The sequence below is a fragment of the Panulirus ornatus genome, chromosome 59 (assembly GCF_036320965.1).
Source record: "Panulirus ornatus isolate Po-2019 chromosome 59, ASM3632096v1, whole genome shotgun sequence".
Classification (NCBI taxonomy): domain Eukaryota; kingdom Metazoa; phylum Arthropoda; class Malacostraca; order Decapoda; family Palinuridae; genus Panulirus; species Panulirus ornatus.
Genome location: NC_092282.1, coordinates 7,292,106 through 7,314,138, shown reverse-complemented (window position 1 = coordinate 7,314,138; position 22,033 = coordinate 7,292,106). Strand labels below are relative to the sequence as shown.

Below are 22,033 nucleotides of genomic sequence, written 5' to 3'. Positions count from 1 at the left end.
AGTAATTCAATTTCAATTTCAATACTTTATTTCATTATAGAGGAGTCACTATTCTGTAAATATTAGTGAAGGAATTGTAACCGTGCTGAGCGGATCCAGTACTCACCCCGTGAAGGTTCTCCTTCATCAGCAGCCAGTCACAGTCGATCTCGCTGTCTGCTTGCAGGAAGTATCGTCCGTCCGTCCACAGCGCTTGCTTGTCCGCAGTCACGACTGCCGTGCCAGACGACCCGGTGAAGCCCGTCATGTAGTGGACGCGTCCCTCCGGCTCCAGAGTGTAGCTGGTCTGAGGGAAAAAAAAAAAAGGTATTTATCGACAGTTTTTCCCCGCCCGTGGTATGGTATTACTGGGTATAATGTAACTGCACCAACCATGGGTCATCCTGGTTTAACCTGACTGCCGTTGTCAAATACCTCTTATCAATAGTGGTCCTAGCTACGTCTCTCTCGTTGTAATCAACTGACTGTTATATTTCTTTCTCGTATCTCCCCTGATGATGTGATTATGACACGAAAGTGCACTAGGGAACTTATCGTGTTTCATTTCCCAGTGGAACTCACAGGATTCTTGATAAAAGGTTGATACGGAGAGAGTACTTGTGACGCACAGGAATGTGACTCAGTCTAAATAGTGTTTTAGATAATCATGGCCATAAAATGAGCATAACTGGAATGATTAGACTACATATTAGAAGCATTGGATGATTTATAGCAACTGTCTCTTACCTATGATGCTAACCCTACATCACAAAGTTCAGAGCAGGTTATCTTGATAATGAACCGAGAGATAAGCTCTCAAATATCAAGTCTTTTAAACTGACTGAAAGGTCGATTTTTTTTACACGAAGATATGATTTTTCTAATAGCTGATATGTTTCATCTTTTGAACATGGTGATTCAAATCTTTGGGTATGACCTTTGACCTAGTCCTTATAGGGTTAGGTGGTCAAAGACCTAAGCCTTAAAGAAACACCTGTCACGGGTGATCCCTGGATTAATGACGAGAGGAATGACAGGTCGGTCAGCGTCGTGGTGAGCCACTGTCTCGAGCATCACATATATTACGAGACACCATAAAAACTAAGAGTCCCCAAAATCCTACGTCACGGGGTATCGAACCAATGACGACGCCAGTTGCAACAGTCTAGTTCGAGGAGGGTCAAGAGTGGTATAATTGCACTCGTCTTTCAGGTTTCAGATGGCGCTAACCACGCGTGAGACGTGTTTTACTTTCAAGTGTCATTCTTACTATTAGAATGGGGGGAATAACACACACACACACACACACACACACACACACACACACACACACACACACACACACACACACACAGGGGAACAAAAGTACTTCAGAAAGCTTACGTGTTCGCCACCCATGGGGATGATGTATGCGTTGAGGTGATGTTTGGCCATCTCCTGGCGCAGCGCCGCTACCCTGCGGGGATGAAACACTGGCCTGAGCTCAGACTTATAATGTAGAGGTGGTTCGTGTCACATGTGCTTCCTAGATACACACAGTCGGGATATATAACGAATCTCAGCTTACGTGTCAGAGTTTGAGTTTGTCTTCATCTATATGTCTTTGTGACTAAATATCTAGCACAGTAAGGTGACATCATTAAAACTCTGGATCGGGAGCCCACATCCAAGCATGAGCTGGCCATCCATCTCACCTGCTTGAAGTGTTGACTCGGACCTTCGGCTGGAGGTCTCCCTCCTTACAGGCGGTTCTCTGGTCTAGCGTCAGCTCCCTGGTCACCCGCTCTGGTTGTGTCTCAGCACCTGACCCTGCCGGACCATCATCATCCGTTATTAACTGCCATATATGTAATATATTGGTCATGGTGTTCATGATTAACATTACGGCTTTTAACTTTTGTGGGTGAGAGAAAATAGAATACTTCAATATCATAAAGTGAGATGACAATCGTTTTCAATGCTGTGGGCCTAACCTTTGTGTAAACAAAGATTTAACTTGATTCAAAGATGATTGTGAAAAAGAAATGTAAGAGTTTTATCGATAATGTAAACTTGTTCTTTAACACTTTGTTATAAAGGAATATTTAACATCTTCAGCATATTAAGCGGCTTTATATGACTGCCTTAGTAGCACAAAATTATGCGTTACATCGTACCCAGCTGGTGGTCACACGTACGTTATTACATTACAACGTTAATCCCTTGAGCAAGAGAGTACGACCCTTGAGTACCACAAAAGTACGACCACTGAGTTTGAGGGCACGACCCTTGGTTGGTTTGCGGTTTGGCCTTTCAGCCTATCAACTGCCTAGGGTCATTAAAAGCCCCTGAGCATCCGAAAAGTCCTTCACACCTTCTTCAGGTGTTAGGGATGAGTCTAAGACCACGTACGCTCTCACTGTGTACATGGTCCATGATCGGACCCTCAGATACGATGGTCTGTCTCAAAAAGATCAGATCAATAGGCCAGATCATCGTACCAACAGGTATACATTGTCGTACTCAAGGTTCTACCATCATGCTCTGGGATTTAAGAGGAAAGCAAAATAGCTGGTCATCAGCTATTATATAATCGAGTGGAATCAAGCAATGAAATCAATGTGTTAACATGAGAGAGAGAGAGAAAGAGAGAGAGCATTTATTCATGCCTGAGTTCACACACACACACTGTGTATACAGTAAAAGCACCAAAGGATAAAAATCTTTGAGTGTGAAGGACCGTCAGTGTCGAGTGAGGTAAATTAGTTACACATATAATACACCGGGCAAAAATAAAAAGAAATCCACTGACACACAGTAATAGACGGAAATGATGGAGTAGGTCAAGGGCAATAAACAAACCTCGAGAATAATTACAGAAAATAAATCCACTGATACACGGTAATACACAGAAATAACAAGTGGGTTATGAACAATAAACAAGCCTCAAGAATAATGACAGAAAAAGCCTTGTCAAAATATTGAGGATGGTACCAGTGAGGTCAAGTACACGGAGACACATAGTGACTGAGGTGCTGGGAACATGACACAAAGTGAACAGGGAATCCGTCGGACACATGAAGTATACATTCCTAATTTACTGAGTTAACAACAACAGTCATGAGATCAAAGTGGAAAATATAATTGGTATATGTACAGGAAGAGTTGGTGCAAGACATCAGGGTTCCCCAACTGTGAAAGTATAGTGTCTACAGTTGATAGAATGTGAATTCAGATTTTTTTTTTTATTTTAGCTACCTTCTCTCCATATAAGGTACAAGGATTACCAAGTCCTGGTTCCATACCTCTCTTGCAGTGAACTACGAAAAAAAAGAAGCAAATAATGCAGCCATTTTAACCCCAAAGAAAAATATGACGAAGAACAGACTACAGAAGCATGTACACCAATCTGTGATAAAAATGACATCGAATACTGTTGCTATGACAGTATGTTACTCTTAATTCTGCACGTATATTGTGGTGTATGGCTTGTATGTCATTGGATCCTATAGTCATCGACCTATGGAAGGTCGTGAAACAGTCCACCTGCACATACACTTCGTAGGAATTGACTGTGCCCAAATACTTACTTCGATATTGAGTTTGATAAGATATTACGACCGTTTTTTTATTGGGAGTTATTGACTGATTTCTTTTAATGATATAAGTCTCCTTTATGCGGGAGGATGTTCTCTGTACAGGGTCATCCGCCATCTTATCTTACAGTAGAGTACAGGAAAAAAGATATACCAACACGTGAAATATGAATGTTTAAGGAGAATGTATATGCAAGCCGCTTCCTCCTAACCTGGAGAGGCCAAGGAAGAACAGGAGGGTTATTACGAGACAGTAGTACCAAGGAGACTGGGTTGGAGGCAGTCACGTTCCTCCCAAAACAGAGAATGATAACTGTAGTGGAACTTGCTCTCTCTCTCTCTGCTTAGTAAATATTCTACCCCAAGGAAATCTGATGGAGAGACGAAATAGATTAACTGACATAAACACACTTTGTCAACACGCGTGAGTCTGTCGTTAGGGTGATCGTTTTGATCTGAAGAATTACAATATTGACATCATTTATATCATACATCTTGCAACTGAGTACGGATATTATTATTATTATTATTATTGCTACTACTAGCAGTAGTATTAGTAATAGTAGTCGTAGTGGTAGTGGTTGTAATTGCTGTAGTATTGGTATATAAACCCAGGTCTCTTCAAGGAGGTGCTGCAGCTTCAAGACTGCGCTACAGAGTGATAGCCGGGAAGTGCTTGTACTGATTTCGAGTGAGAAGTTCCTTGAGATTTTATTTTTTTTTTTTTCACCCCCTTCTGCTGACGATGATATTATGTTGCGGAGTAACCTCGTGCAGACATAGTCCGGTAACACCCCAAGTTGTGATACGTTGCCTGAAGTTTGGGGGTTTAAGGAAGGTTGATTAGTTAGAATGTTTAAGAATTAGCACGTAAGAGAAATTAACCTCTTTACATTCCTAATGAATCACTAATGGTGACGTCTACAGGTCAGGATAGTTTAAAGCAGCATGCATTTAAAATGTCGCCAAGAAATTTAAAAGTTTCGTGTTGGTTATTTTCGCTTATAATCGTTTTCTTTTTTTTTTTTTCTTCTATAAGCATTTTATGGACTAGTGGACTACGGAAGCGGACGATCGGACATCTTTAGAAGCAAACATTATCAAGCCAGAGAAAAGAAGCGTGAATCGGATTAGACTCATGTCTCTCAGATGAGCTATAATGATAAAGTAGTATTGGACACTATAAAGGACAAAACAAAATACGGAACGCGGGACATAGAACCAGAGGCATGCAGAATTGGCTAGGCTATGCATTCCAAAATCAAGGGAAAAAAAAAAGTGCAGAGAAATATGACCATTTGCCAGAAAGAGTGGATGTCACGTACTGGGATTTACTTACTGTTGATGTAGAGACGATGCTCACGAACTAACATTTTGAACACACGAGCCATGATGTTTCATGATCTTTGTGGACTATCGTATCAGTCTCTCATGGCAATGACTCAATTTACTCACTGACAAGGTAAGACATTGACAGATTATGTGCTGAATAATCACAATATAAAAGACTGTCCAAGATTTATAGTTTTATTAATACAATTGACATCCAGTCAACAAACGATATCTAGAAATATCTAAGAATACAAATGTCTATTACCCTACATCTGGTGGTTCCATCATGGATGTAATCACATGAACATACAATCCCAAGAAATAGGTTCTTACTTCAGTAAACAGAATTCTGAGATCAAAAACACTGAACTGCGCTTTTTCTAAATGTATGACAAAATTTGTGTTCATTGATTTGTTTAGAATATTCCTGATGAAAGTTTGCTTCTTGTTTATATATATATATATATATATATATATATATATATATATATATATATATATATATATATATTTTTTTTTTTTTTTTTTTTTTTTTATACTTTGTCGCTGTCTCCCGCGTCTGCGAGGTAGCGCAAGGAAACAGACGAAAGAAATGGCCCAACCCCCCCCCCCCCCATACACATGTACATACACATGTCCACACACGTGTATACATACCTACACAGCTTTCCATGGTCCACCCCAGACGCCTCACATGCCTTGATTCACTCCACTGACAGCACGTCAACCCCTGTATACCACATCGCTCCAATTCACTCTATTCCTTGCCCTCCTTACACCCTCCTGCATGTTCAGGCCCCGATCACACAAAATCTTTTTCACTCCATCTTTCCACCTCCAATTTGGTCTCCCTCTTCTCCTCGTTCCCTCCACCTCCGACACATATATCCTCTTGGTCAATCTTTCCTCACTCATTCTCTCCATGTGCCCAAACCATTTCAAAACACCCTCTTCTGCTCTCTCAACCACGCTCTTTTTATTTCCACACATCTCTCTTACCCTTACGTTACTTACTCGATCAAACCACCTCACACCACACATTGTCCTCAAACATCTCATTTCCAGCACATCCATCCTCCTGCGCACAACTCTATCCATAGCCCACGCCTCGCAACCATACAACATTGTTGGAACCACTATTCCTTCAAACATACCCATTTTTGCTTTCCGAGATAATGTTCTCGACTTCCACACATTTTTCAAGGCTCCCAAAATTTTCGCCCCCTCCCCCACCCTATGATCCACTTCCGCTTCCATGGTTCCATCCGCTGACAGATCCACTCCCAGATATCTAAAACACTTCACTTCCTCCAGTTTTTCTCCATTCAAACTTACCTCCCAATTGACTTGACCCTCAACCCTACTGTACCTAATAACCTTGCTCTTATTCACATTTACTCTTAACTTTCTTCTTCCACACACTTTACCAAACTCAGTCACCAGCTTCTGCAGTTTCTCACATGAATCAGCCACCAGCGCTGTATCATCAGCAAACAACAACTGACTCACTTCCCAGGCTCTCTCATCCCCAACAGACTTCATACTTGCCCCTCTTTCCAGGACTCTTGCATTCACCTCCCTAACAACCCCATCCATAAACAAATTAAACAACCATGGAGACATCACACACCCCTGCCGCAAACCTACATTCACTGAGAACCAATCACTTTCCTCTCTTCCTACACGTACACATGCCTTACATCCTCGATAAAAACTTTTCACTGCTTCTAACAACTTGCCTCCCACACCATATATTCTTAATACCTTCCACAGAGCATCTCTATCAACTCTATCATATGCCTTCTCCAGATCCATAAATGCTACATACAAATCCATTTGCTTTTCTAAGTATTTCTCACATACATTCTTCAAAGCAAACACCTGATCCACACATCCTCTACCACTTCTGAAACCGCACTGCTCTTCCCCAATCTGATGCTCTGTACATGCCTTCACCCTCTCAATCAATACCCTCCCATATAATTTACCAGGAATACTCAACAAACTTATACCTCTGTAATTTGAGCACTCACTCTTATCCCCTTTGCCTTTGTACAATGGCACTATGCACGCATTCCGCCAATCCTCAGGCACCTCACCATGAGTCATACATACATTAAATAACCTTACCAACCAGTCAACAATACAGTCACCCCCTTTTTTAATAAATTCCACTGCAATACCATCCAAACCTGCTGCCTTGCCGGCTTTCATCTTCCGCAAAGCTTTTACTACCTCTTCTCTGTTTACCAAATCATTTTCCCTAACCCTCTCACTTTGCACACCACCTCGACCAAAACACCCTATATCTGCCACTCTGTCATCAGACACATTCAACAAACCTTCAAAATACTCATTCCATCTCCTTCTCACATCACCACTACTTGTTATCACCTCCCCATTTACGCCCTTCACTGAAGTTCCCATTTGCTCCCTTGTCTTACGCACCCTATTTACCTCCTTCCAGAACATCTTTTTATTCTCCCTAAAATTTACTGATAGTCTCTCACCCCAACTCTCATTTGCCCTTTTTTTCACCTCTTGCACCTTTCTCTTGACCTCCTGTCTCTTTCTTTTATACTTCTCCCACTCAATTGCATTTTTTCCCTGCAAAAATCGTCCAAATGCCTCTCTCTTCTCTTTCACTAATACTCTTACTTCTTCATCCCACCACTCACTACCCTTTCTAAACAGCCCACCTCCCACTCTTCTCATGCCACAAGCATCTTTTGCGCAATCCATCACTGATTCCCTAAATACATCCCATTCCTCCCCCACTCCCCTTACTTCCATTGTTCTCACCTTTTTCCATTCTGTACACAGTCTCTCCTGGTACTTCCCCACACGTTTGTGTGAATAAATTGTACATTTCCTTTTCCATAGCCAGAGGTTGAACCATTATGTGACATTCATTTTTTTTTCATTCATTTCAAGCTAAAAGTTTGTTTCTAAATTGTTTCTTACATTTTTCATATGTATATATATGTATGTGTGTGTGTGTGTGGGTATGTGCGTATGTGTGTGTATGTGTGTGTGTGTGTATATGTATATATATATGTATATTATCCCTGGGGATAGGGGTGAAAGAATACTTCCCACGTATTCCTCGCGTGTCGTAGAAAGCGACTAGAGGGGACGGGAGCGGGGGGCCGGAAATCCTCCCCTCCTTGTATTAACTTTCTAAAATGGGAAACAGAAGAAGGAGTCACGCGGGGAGTGATCATCCTCCTCGAAGGCTCAGAGTGGGGTGCCTAAATGTGTGTGGATGTAACCAAGATGTGAAAAAAGGAGAGATAGGTAGTATGTTTGAGGAAAGGAACCTGGATGTTTTGGCTCTGAGTGAAACGAAGCTCAAGGGTAAAGGGGAAGAGTGGTTTGGAAATGTCTGGGGAGTGAAGTCAGGGGTTAGTGAGAGGACAAGAGCAAGGGAAGGAGTAGCAATACTCCTTAAACAGGAGTTGTGGGAGTATGTGATAGAATGTAAGAAAGTAAATTCTCGATTAATATGGGTAAAATTGAAAGTTGATGGAGAGAGGTGGGTGATTATTGGTGCATATGCACCTGGGCATGAGAAGAAAGATCATGAGAGGCAAGTGTTTTGGGAGCAGCTGAATGAGTGTGTTAGCGGTTTTGATGCACGAGACCGGGTTATAGTGATGGGTGATTTGAATGCAAAGGTGAGTAATGTGGCAGTTGAGGGAATAATTGGTATGCATGGGGTGTTCAGTGTTGTAAATGGAAATGGTGAAGAGCTTGTAGATTTATGTGCTGAAAAAGGACTGATGATTGGGAATACCTGGTTTAAAAAGCGAGATATACATAAGTATACTTATGTAAGTAGGAGAGATGGCCAGAGAGCGTTATTGGATTACGTGTTAATTGACAGGCGTGCGAAAGAGAGACTTTTGGATGTTAATGTGCTGAGAGGTGCAACTGGAGGGTTGTCTGATCATTATCTTGTGGAGGCTAAGGTGAAGATTAGTATGGGTTTTCAGAAAAGAGGAGTGAATGTTGGGGTGAAGAAGGTGGTGAGAATAAGTGAGCTTGGGAAGGAGACCTGTGTGGGGAAGTACCAGGAGAGACTGTGTACAGAATGGAAAAAGGTGAGAACAATGGATATATATATATATATATATATATATATATATATATATATATATATATATATATATATATATATATATATATATATAAACAAGAAGCAAAATATATATATATTATCCCTGGGGATAGGGGATTAAGAATACTTCCCACGTATTCCCTGCGTGTCGTAGAAGGCGACTAAAAGGGGAGGGAGCGGGGGGCTGGAAATCCTCCCCTCTCTTTTTTTTTTTTTTTTTTTTTTTTTTTTTTTTTTTTTCCAAAAGAAGGAACAGAGAATTGGGCCAGGTGAGGGTATTCCCTCAAAGGCCCAGTCCTCTGTTCTTAATGCTACCTCGCTAACGCGGGAAATGGCGAATAGTATAAAAGAAAAGAAAGAATATATATATATATATATATATATATATATATATATATATATATATATATATATATATTGGAAAGGATATTTGTAATAAAGTTTATCGATAATGCTAACATCCGTTCTGTTAAAATGGTTTTATAGCATTTTGATGAGGAATGAATTATGGTGGTCTTGTAGGTGGCGCAGCGCAGCTCGGCCCTACGCCAGCCAGCCTCCTCCGGTAGTGTAATGCTTGTGAACCTTCCAGTTATATGTAGGAGACAGCACCTTAACCTCGAAATTATTCAGAATATCTGAAACGTTGTTTCAAATGTGTGTGTGTGTACTGCTGAAAAACTATACATTGTTTGGTCTGTTGTTGGACTGCTAAATGTTAGTTAGTACCGCTAAGTACGCGTCAGAGATAAAAAAAAGAAAAAATAGATAAAATTGGAGGAAATTCTTCAAAACGTACAAATAGACAAGTATTGCTGTAAAAAATACTCATGTATTCTTATCTTATACTGTAAGATAGGATTACGCTTTATTTATTAACATTTTGAAATATCTGACACTTACAATGCTCATCATGGAGTAACGTTTAAGACCAACATTTGGCTTTATTTATCAATAGTTTGCATTGTCTCGCACTTGTACCGATCGTTATGAAACAGCTAGTGTTGAAATTGTTCCCAAAACTTGTGTAAAAACATGGTCCTCACGACACATGCAAAAAAAAAAAAAAAAAAGGAAAAAACTGAGGTATTATGTTGATTGACATTAGCTTAGCCACCGTTGACAGAGGCATGATTCCCCAGACTCGTCTCTCATACACCTATCCACAATCTCCACAGATTAATCTTATTCTTAAAAAAAAAAAACATATACATATGTCAAACAGCATGTCACGATCCCTGTCGCGTTGGTAATACAATATCAATTATTCTATACATATTTATTGCATTTGTTAAAAGTGAAATTAAGTTACCTTTGCTTGTATGTCCTTAGAAATATTACTAATTTATTGTATGAAATAACTATGACATCTTAAGGTCGACTTATAAAAACGCTACTGATGTTACCGGTAGGTCATTACCTATTGTCGTAAATACAGGGCTGTCTCCAATATAAGTGAGCTGATGGTAATTCACCGGTAATGGATAAGAGACTTTAGGAGGAAGGGGAGGGAGGGATATAATGAATGCCCAAACCGTCTGATAGGGTAGTTTCGTAAGAGAATTTCAGGTTGCCACAGGAGGCGTAAGTTAGCCAGATACTGACGAACACTGTAAAGCCAGACGCCCTGCCAGTATCCTGCACCATCAGTTTAAACCACAGCATCAGTCCTCCTCACACCGATGCGTGCAGGTCGGTAATGCTCGCCGGCAGCGTTAACTTGTCGTTGTTTCATAGGCCTCTAGAATACTTCAAGAATACTTGTCGAAATTGATAAACTGTCTGTATAAAAACAGGTAAACTGTGATATGATTTAGTTATCTCGATGTGATATGCTAGAAAATGATATTTAAGTTACCTCATTTCAATGATTTACTTTCACTAATATGGGCAAAGCATCTTTTATAGAAGAGTAGCACACACACACACACACACACACACACACACACACACACACACACAAAGTATCATGTTGGCAAGTTTTCTAATGTTAAATGTTGCACTGAGACGTTTTTATGACCTCTGCAAACACATCATACGCTCCACATTTTGTAAAGAAAAAAAAAGCAATATAAATGAAAATATAGATGTTTGACAAAATGTTCATCAAATTTCATTAGAATAGGCTCATTAAAGGCACTTAACATAAATATCATACACCGCGTTACACATGATAATAGTTAAACTACTCAATACCTGTGTCTGCTGTTTTGAACTCTACATGAAGGACATTTATGACAGTGCACTATCACTTTTCAAATTCACTACGAGACCAGATGTCAAGAATACATAGAAAAATGTAAAGGTTGTCTATAATGATTTGTATGATTCACTAGCCAGTCTGACGAGAGAGGAGTTTGTCCAAGCTGAATTCTGAATGTGATCACTAGGGGGGGAGGTAATTGCTACACCCCACCTCCGCTAATTCATCAAGCAGACTTTTAACTTTATCAGTTCTTTACAAAAGATTATCTAGAACCATATAAATCATAATTATAATTACTGATATTGAATTGTCATATGAAATAACACATCCAAAATTCATTTTCAAGAAACTCTTATGTAAATATACTCATTCGATACTCAGACTATCCTTCAAGACTGTGACTAAAACATCTTGTCTGTGTTTTGTCATACTTTCTTAAGTATACATCTTCGCATTTGAATATTACACTTCATGGGATCTTATATAGACCATTACTATGTTTATTTTCATACCTTCAAAAAGAAAATTATTTTGATATCCGTTGATGTGAGGATAAAATTAAGAATTCAAACCTCAGCATCATAATAATTATGATCATATTAACAGTTTTCCAGGAGAAACTATCAATACTTATACACACTTTTAAAGGAAGATAATTTCAGTTTTACTCCCCTGCAGTCCAGAAATATGTACAATACATATCTACATGTCAGTAGAGTGTTGTATGCACTTTGATATTACTTTTGCGAATAATGTACAGAAAGATCCGTTTTTTTATGGACTGCTTTGGTGTAAACAAATTCGTCTCAATTCGTCCATTATTTACAGTCCTGTGACCTAGTATACTTCAGTTACTCTTAGAATATTGTACAACTTTCACAGGAGCGTTCGAATGCACAGAAATAACCTGTTAGTCACTACGAAATATGTCAAAATTCACATGAAAGCTTCAAAACATGGCTTTACACACCCACACACACACACACACACATACACGCACAGACTCGATGTATATCTACAAAAGTCGAGTGCATCCTGGCGAAGCAAAGCCTAGTCTCTGGTCGTGGTCCGCGGGCGCCTCGCCCCCAGCACAGCACCAACCACCAGTAGTAGGGCCGTTAGGGAAGCCGGGGTAACGCGAACACCACCTGAGCTAATATTACTACCAAGGTTAGTGACGGTGAGGGCTGCCATAGTGTCTGATGAAGACTTGCCTGAAACTTGTGCGTCGTAACTGCCTGCGCAGGGCAGCGCCTCCGTCTTCTTGACCAGCCACTCGTAAGCTGCAAAGCGGTTCTGCGTCATGAGTTCCCCGCCGATCACGTCACGCACGCGGGCGTGATAGGAGTTGAGCCAGTGACACTGTGGTGGAAGAGGGTGTTATTAAGGATCAGATTCTTCTGTAGGATGATATATAGGATCATAAACTACTCTACTAAAGCGGTTCATCAATTGTCCTCAGGGCTGCCGTGACTAAAAAGTTGAAGCTACGAAGTGTTCCGTGAAGCGTTTGTCGTCGTTCTCAGGGGGTTCAGTTGTATTTAAGTGTAAAAAAAGAAGGATAAATACATCGTGAAAATAGCTACAGGATATGATATAGGACTGCATGCCAATCATAATAGAGGAAACTGTATACTGAATGATTCTAATTGTATCAGAATGTATTAGCCTGTGTTACATTTACCTGTTTCCTGTTTAACATGGTAAGGTTGATGAGCTTGGCCTCGAAGGGGACGAGTGTAACGGCCTCAAATCCAAGTGACTTCTTGTCAAAATGGTACTGTAAAAGATGAAGGATCGGCAGTTATCATTTGCATACAGACACATACAGGCTTTACGCTTAAGCAGGTACTGATAACACAAAATGAGTTATTTTTCTTTTTTTTATCCTCATCCACGCAGGTTAACTTCGACTTCCACACATTTTTCAACGCTCCCAGAACTTTCGCCCCCTCCCCATATATAATGTTCTCTAATAGCAAGGATTCGAAACTCGCACCATTTGCGTGGTATTGTCCTTAATATCGCCAGCATAGCCAAGTGGTAAGTGCACACAGCTACCACGCAAATGGTACGAGGTTCGAGTCCTTGCGGTTGGAGGATATTACGCCTTCTACGAGTGTGCGCATTCATAAAACAGCTGAGGTAACAGCTGTTACTTACCGGTGTTTTCTTGTGGACGACTGTGACGATGGTCTCCAGCCGTATCCCGAAGTCGTTGTCCTGGTAGAAGCCCGGCTCTGGGAGAGGAGCCGTATTGTGATTTAGAACTGTGTCTATTAGTTCATTCATTGAATGTATAGACAATTAAATGATTGATAGAATGTACTCAATATTGGAAATGACGGTTTTCTTTTTTTAAATATAGGATTAACAAGGTCTTCCACTAATTTGTTCAGGTATATTGAAATATTTAGTCTTGATATTCATCTTAAATCATAGTATAAGTACAACTAGTAATGGGGTTTATCTATTGGAAAATCATGCCAAACAAACTAAAATCAGAAAGCAGATAAAAATGATAGTAAAGTGAATGTATGGATAGATGTGCATATGGCAGTTGTATCTGAAGGTGCATACATACCGTGCGATCCAAAGAAGTTAATCTGATACGTCTTCTCAAAAGCTAAAACAGAAAATACAAGGAAGGAAATTAAAACCGTGCACAAAACTGACAAAGAATATTCGTGTGCAATATATGCAGAACAGGCTTTCTGGTGGCAGAGGGTAGGTACAGTACACATGCACACATTCACTAGATGAGACAGATGTGGAAAACCAATTCCTGTGGAAATAAATCATATGTCCTGAAGCTCCAGCGAACAGAGTACGACGCAGTTCGCTTAGAATCTGCATAGCGCACCTGCCGGATGTAGATGGAGCAAATATATTTACAAAATATTAAATTTCACTTGCACCAGATTGTAGAGAGGGCTTTTAGTATTTAATCTACTGAAGAAAGTAAGATTTAAGGTCCTTGTTTTATCCCGCTACATGAGATTGGAGTAACTGAAGCCGGGACATTCAAATACCATCATAAATAGTTAATTTTTTGTCAGTTGTCACTTGGAAACAATTATTCTCGTTGCTAGACTTATCATCAACACCCAATAAAATTGTGAGTAACTGGTATTTATATTGGTACCACACTGAAAAAGAAACGCAAAACGCATGGCTTCGTACGCGAATGCAGAAAAATCATTGGAACATCTCCGTATTGTAATATTTCTGGTAAACTTTACCCATACATGACCTGTTAGAAAACAAGATCAACATGAAATTATTGTCCAGTCGGAAGATGTTTATCTATGTTTCAAGATTTGTTATGTGCAAAATAGAATAACCGTAACTGGTTTAAGAGTCTTCGATCATAGCAGCAGTCTTTCAAACCATAATACAAATGGAGGAAGTCTCGCATTGAGGAAGTTCGAGCAAGCTTTCGTACATAAGGTAAGACTTTGCATTCTTCAGTTGATGATAAGTTTACAGTGTGCAAATGAATATACTGTGCAAACGTCACATGAACGCATGAACAGCCAAAACTGGCATAATAGTTGAAAAATGCGGGTTTTAAAGTTTAAAGTTTCAAATGCTCGTTTTTCAAGGACCCAGCTTATAACTACGTTGTTAATGATATTAGAAACCAATTACGAATGCATGTGGAGTTAATGAAAAGTCGTGTGTCATAATATATAACACTGGGAAGAACGAGGTAGTGTATCGTAACATATAATACTGTGAAGAACCATGTTTAATATTCTAAACTGGTTGAGTAGTTACCTACTCTAACAGCTCGTTCATATTTCATTTGCTTTTTCCTAATGTCTTGAATTCAAGCTAGCATTTCTGTGACATGTAGATTTGCATATTTTGATCGAGTGAAATGTAATTTTATCAGTTTTGTGTAATGGTTGTGGATGTGCAAAAAATTAATATAGGGAAAGGGAGGAAAGTAAACGAACTTACATTTGTTGAACATGCAGATGAAAGTTTCAGAGATAAATGAAGGGATGTTAATGGAAGACCCAACCACCGTTGTGTGAAAGTCATATGTCAAGAGATTAACCAAGTTCATTTAAAACATACGCACCATAATATTACGCTTGAGAACAGTTGCACAGGATTGATGGAGTGACATGGAGTAACAAGATACCTGTTGTAATCGCTTTCTTTCTGGCCGCTTCTGACCCCATGCCGAACTCGTGAGCTTCAAGGCAAACGAAACGAGGAAGTGTACGTAACGTGTGATGAAATTCGCATTTTCCTTTTCACCATTTCTGCTAACGTTAAGGGAACAACTGAGCTTGATATTGGAAAACGGCATGAAACTTGCCTTAATGGATATGTGTACTTTATAGAAATGCTATGGCATCAGCCATAAAGTGCCAAGCTAACGTAACGTAGCCTCGGAAAATGTGCGGATAGATTTAAGTGACAGTATCAAGTGTCCCTTTAACTCAGTTCTCTTTCTCTAAGTTTAGCCGAACTGCTATATTTATCGTGAAGTGAAAGGCAAGTGGGATGCATTTTCGTAATGTACGCCTGGTCACACGCTTAACGAACGTTTTTAAGATGAACCATCTTAAAAGTAGTATCCTATAATTAAGAGAAATGGTAATAGCATAATGTGGAAAACTAAGATAGTCGTCAACGAAGTGTGACCCTGAAAAAAAAAATCTTTATAGGTTTCCGACAAATATGCTGTTTTGCTAAAGAAATGTCATACGAATGACCCCCTCATTAATAGCTTCAAATGAAATGATTAAGAGGCCATCACGGTTAACTACTCTGGTTAAAAGTGAATCACAACTGTCTCGTGATATTTTTAAAAGGAATGGCGCGACATCCTGTTTAAAATGGAATGGCAGGTGACGTTAATATGGAACGACTTCATAAGGTTACAAACCTTGTATGCAAAGGTGTGACATCTCAGTGGCTTTATGAGGTAAAGGGAATAAAATTGAAATATTCAGGTAAAAGTTAAAGGAATGACAACTTGATACTTAAGTTTAAAGTAGCTTATTTCTGTAAAGGATACGGTTGACGAGTTGGTAAACATAGCATGATATAGAATAACATGGTAAGGAATAACCAGCAATTATGGCACTGATTTTCTTCATAACTCAGTCGTTTGGGAATTTTTGAGAACTGTGCACAAAATATGGAAAAGGTTATGATTGTCATGGACATGCAAATGACAGGCCATAGTGTCATATTACATGACGGTATAGATCACGCTCATAGGCACCTCCCTTTCTTATTTTCTTTTTTTTTTTTTTAGGTGCAGTGCTTGAAAATATTTCGTAAATCTTTACATTGTAGGGTTTATTGGGTATATGGCGATCAGCAGAAAGAAGGTTTATTAAGCCGGGACCCTTACCATATGGTCTTTTAAGTGGAAATGTCGCTGGTGTTACGTTTTATAATTATAGCCAAAATTTGATTTAGTTTCGGAGGTTTGGTATCGCAGTTCTGGCCCATCGATGTCACAGAAAGGTGATATTGTAGTTTATTCATGATACAGTCAAAACGCGTTATAAATGAAATTTTGTGCAAACACGCGAAGATACTTTTTCCTTTTTTATTATGTTTTGCCCTTGTCAAGTTTTAAGAGAAATTAGATCATGCAGTCACGTGCTGAAGAAAGAAAAAGTCTTTGTAAGTCAAGTATTGTATTAAGTGAAGATTGTTGTTCGTCAGATGAAAGATGATTTGTTTTAATCCCGTCACCTTCCAGGGAATGCCCAAGTCCATGCAAGGAAACAACTTGAACCCTTTGTACATGCCAGGACGACATGCATACAGTCTGGGTAGCATTGGCCTTATATTAAGCCGCAATAATGTGTGCTGCAGAAAGTGGGTTTAGGGTGGGGAGGAGGATTTCTCTCTAGCTCAGTGCATAGCTGAAGATGTAACATACTAAATGTAGATGAGCATTATCAGGGATGCAGTTCATTTTACTCTGCAATTTACCATCTGAGAAGAAATGACCCTCTTCAAATTGGTGTTCTTCTCTTCCATATATTCTGACTTGTATGGGCGCTGCAGTAAACAGAAAATGTTGAGAAATGGTTATTAATCTAACTTTACTCATATCCTGTTGACTATAAGGCCATCCTTTGCTACATGACATATTAGCAAAGCTAAGCCTCTTATCTGCAAACATGTATATAAATTCCTTATTATGTTGAAAAATGATGGCAGAATGATATGAAAGTTGTAAATAATACTCGAAAGTTGGAAGTGGCTGATGTAGATTTTTAATCTGCCGGATGAATAATATAGAGTGAGGGTAATTTTAACATGTTTCTATCTATGTCCCTTTTCTCCTGTAATATATATATATATATATATATATATATATATATATATATATATATATATATATATATGTATATATATATATATATATATATATATATATATATATATATTATATATATATGATTGGTGCATACCTTCATGAACATTGAGAAACGTTCCGATGCCGTGTCCTGTGCCGTGCCGGTAATCCAAGCCAACTTCATACAGGTATCTGGTGGGAATAAGATAAACATACACAACCTCTCAGTCTGTTCCCTTGTCACCGGAAAACAAGGTCATGATAATTGTTCGACGTATTACACATTATGTTCTTGGTTGAGAGCGATGAACAAAGCGGCATTGTACGTGCCTCTTTCATTTCCGACCGTGAATGATGGAGCCTTAGAGAAGGTATCTTTCGTTGTGTGTATTCACATTACCACGTTAAAGTAATTTCGGTTTCTCTTATCTTCGGAAACGCCATATAAGTAGAGTTGTATTACTATAGCAGTGCGGAAATCCAAACGCTTAAGACATAAGTAATGTAATGTGCACTAAGACTACAGTAACGAGGATCTGGCTCACACATGCTCCTCCTTTGTGCCTGTGTATTGTACCCACTGTACAGTGTGTGCTTGCCTCCGCCTAACCCACTTTACATTGTGCTTGCCTCCACCTAACCCAGTGTACAGTGGACTTGCCTCCACTTAACCCGTTGTACAGTGTGCTTGCCTCCACCTAACTCACTGTACACTGTGTGCTTGTCTCCACCTATACCCCTATCCCAGCAGTGAAAAAGGTTTTGTTTCTTTATTCACTCAAACAAACCCTCGTGATGAAAAGATCTTGGTGTTGTGATTGTTCACGTACGCAAGAGGGATTCCCCCGTGGGTTAGCACGGTCTCCGCCAGGTGGACAGCCCAACAGTTTAACCTTAAGCATATCCGTTTAAGACTTCCGTTCATTTTTTTCTTTTATTTTTTTTCATAATCTTTTTTTTGCCTCTCCGATTAACTGCAGCAGCATGCAATCTGTCAATCGTCGCTAAGTCGTAGTGAAGCTTGAGTCAATATGAGCTCGCATCACACACACGGTGTCTGTTGCAGACAATCGTCTGGAAGGCAGTTTAACCGCAAGATGCTTCCAGTCTGAGCTCATCATCGCCAAGACGACAACAGTCTGGTAACCTTTGTAACGTATGTACATTCTTTGTGGAAACCTGACAGACTGCGAGTGAATGAATATCATGGGATGGCTCACGTGTCTTGCGCTTGATTTTGAAGCAAGAATAGTCATCTGTAAGATTAGTAAAGTCTACCGTCGAAACGTTCAATTCTCTCTCGTACAGACTGAAGTCATAGAAAACATTAAACTTCCAATTTTTTTTTAACCCCGTAGAGAAGAAACTTTTATAAGATTGGATGTTTTGACATAGTTATTATTATAAATGTGACTTTAGAAATACTTCCATACTTTGGAAGAATTTTCAGAAGAATTTTCAGTTTGTTTGATATGTGCCATATTCAGTGTTCAAAAGTTTACTTTTGAAAGGCTCCATCATTCAAGAGTTCCACGACACAAGACGAACATTTCTAAATGTTCTCATTTGTTCCTGTAGATCAGATCCCACATGAATTCTACCTGTCTCTTCCCTGGTAACCCCTTAACAGCTACTTTGCTCAAGTTTTACAAATTCTCGCTGCACCTTAGTCATTCGAGAGTTGTCGAAACCAGTCGTAGTTTTTGCAAGCATAAAAACAACCATTGTTTCAGACAACTGGGGAGCTGAATAAGGCGGAGAAAGAATTCTAGAAATTGTTGTACTGAAGAAAATGATTCTATGTAAGACCCCTGTAAGACCTCGTCTGTTCGGAACAGACGTGAAAGTTAAAAATAGATGGAAGGAGAAGGAAACGGGAGGATTAACTACATGGCATTGTAAGAGTTAGAGAAAACTGGGAGAAGATGAGGGAGGATGAGTACCTGCGAGCCATGATGTCGACATCAGTGTCGCCTGTGCCCTCGGGGAAGACCAAGCTGGCCATGTCGACGGAACCCATGAGCACCCTGGTGTACGCCTCCACCTGGAACGGCGTCGGCTGCCCGTAGTGCATCGTTCGTGTCACGTCCGTAGTTCCGTCTGATGAAAAGAAAAGACAAAGTAATTCGGGTGCCCTATTTTCTTTGATGGTCGTGGGAAAAATTGAGCGGCTAATTGAACCTCAAGGTTATGTAAAATGTTTATAGAAAATAGAAGTTTCTAGTAATTTCATTTGTATCGAGTACAGTAGGGGTAGATGTGGTAACTTTGGTTGTGGTATCATGTTTCCAATCGTAACAGTGGTTCTTATTAGTTACTTGATAGTTATGTGTATCAAATACCCATCTATGTATCTTTATGATTTTAATGTTAAGCGGCGAGGAATAAATTTTCATAGTTACTATGATCGTTGTCAAAGTTACATTCAGATGGGATGTTTAACAACTTAAGTACGACCTTACGACCCTTTACCACGACGGTTTGACCCTTGGGTATCATGGCGTCATTCCCGTCGTACTGGCGTGTTCAAGGGTCTTACTGTCGTGCTTAAGGGTCGTAACGTCTTTGCTCAAAGTGAACAAGTATCTGGCACCGGGGACTGCTCGAGATTGTGGAGAATGCTTACGACTCTTACTCTAAAGATACTAACCCTTGTACTGTCCACCAGAGTCCAGGAGATAGAGGGAGCTGTTCGTGATCTCCTTGTTAGTCTCCTGCACGGGTTGGTAGTGTATGACGGCGCCGTTGGAGCCGAAGGCGCTGATGGTGCCGAAGGAGATACCCATGTAGTGCTCTTGCTCGGCGCGGTATTCTTCCAGCTTCGCTGCCGCCATGATCTCGTCCCAGTATTTGCCGTCCAGGATCTGTGGGGCAGAGCCATGTTAACGCGGTACCCGTGCGCTGATGTACCGTACCGTACCATACCGTACGCTGACATACTATACCGTGCGTTGATACGCAGTGCCGTGCTGCGGTCGCACGTACTGGACCGCACCGTAATACACTGTACCGAACCACATAGAGAGAGAGAGAGAGAGAGAGAGAGAGAGAGAGAGAGAGAGAGAGAGAGAGAGAGAGAGAGAGAGTCTCATAAAGATTTGCGAATTAACAGTTTACAGCAATGAAGATTCCTGAGTCAGTGAAACATACATTAACCTTTCTTAAAAGTTTGGAGCTTGGTCATGTTTGTTTGCTGTTCGAGTCGAGGATATACCTTTACTTAGAGATAATGATTGATCTTTTTTTTTCAGGAGCGACTGAGTTGATATGAACCGACACAATGTGCTGTTGTGCAAGGGTCACAAACCTCCCCCTCCATGAAGGCTAGGAAGTCGCACACAGCGACGGCGTCCTTGATGTGGGCGTTCTTCATTCCCTCCACCTCCGTCGGGTTCTTGCGGGCCTTCATCTTCAGCACCGGGACGTCACGGGCGTCCTCATCTCCTCCGGCACCTGCAGGGTATACACCGCAGGTAAGACAGTTGGTTACAGCAGCAAAATGCATTCCCAGACACATTCAAGATCCCAGTACTCTTATATTCACAAACACCAGAACCTGTGCCAGTAATGGCACACCCAAGAGCGGCAGTCACAGACAAGGGCCGGGACCAGGCTTGAACCTGGTAAATCATTACACACACTCACGCGCATAAAGCACGGGCAGGCATTGACAGAAGGGCCCGTTCCAGGCTTGAACATTGTGTATCTTTTCACACACACACACACACATACACGCGCGCGCGCTCGGGGGAAAATGGGATGCGGGGCCGTCGAAAGACCCCTTCCTTGTCGCCAGGCTGAGGCTTGGCTGATTCTTTACATGTAACATCAGGAAGTAGGGGTGAGGTAGGTAGAGGGGCTAGACTCAGACCATAAAGGATGGTTGTTACAAAAAGAGACAAGCAACTGTTGTGACACATGCTGAGGTTTTACGTAGCTCCTTGAGCGCAAAAGTCCGACCCTTAAGCAGGACTGTGTGTGCGGGGCGGCGTACTCCCCCCAGGGTTTGAAGGCCAAAGCTTTTCATCTGACTAAGAGGGTCGATTACCTTGGGGGTTAGGGGGAGATGGTCGTAGGAGGTCAAATCCTCGTGCTGAAGGGCCTAACCTTTGTATTCTATGTAACCGCCAGTTGACAAAACACACTTTGGTTACGAGGAGGAATTTTTTTTTTTTTCTACTCTATCTGTCCTCAGACTGCAGAGGGTGTTTGGTGAGGCGCCGTACCCGAGCGGCGTCCCTGCAGCTGTGTGTAGGACTTACCGCGGAGTAGATGGCGTAGGAGGCGCCGCCGGAGTAGGAGTACTTGGAGGGCAGCATGACCTTCTTGACGTGGTTGTGCACCTTGAGGGCGCGCAGTCTGTCCAGCACGGCCGTGTACTCGTTGATACTGTACACAAGATAGACACAGTTCAGAAATTCGGGCTGTGGCGGAATGTGAGAAAATATGCGCATATATTTTTCTTGTTAGTTGAAGTA

At 40.6% G+C, this 22,033-nt stretch overlaps 1 protein-coding gene across 1 annotated transcript in view; it reads right to left on the bottom strand.

The window, feature by feature from the left end:
* LOC139767300 (uncharacterized) overlaps positions 1-22,033 on the bottom strand; it is a 161,908-nt gene that overhangs the window by 10,467 nt on the left and 129,408 nt on the right. The window contains 13 exon segments of the mRNA XM_071696510.1: positions 107-286; positions 1,363-1,435; positions 1,674-1,764; positions 12,379-12,574; positions 12,897-12,992; positions 13,376-13,452; positions 17,186-17,254; positions 17,671-17,747; positions 19,499-19,655; positions 20,206-20,419; positions 20,863-20,978; positions 20,981-21,008; positions 21,818-21,944. Of these exon segments, the coding sequence (XP_071552611.1) occupies positions 107-286; positions 1,363-1,435; positions 1,674-1,764; positions 12,379-12,574; positions 12,897-12,992; positions 13,376-13,452; positions 17,186-17,254; positions 17,671-17,747; positions 19,499-19,655; positions 20,206-20,419; positions 20,863-20,978; positions 20,981-21,008; positions 21,818-21,944 (1,501 nt within the window).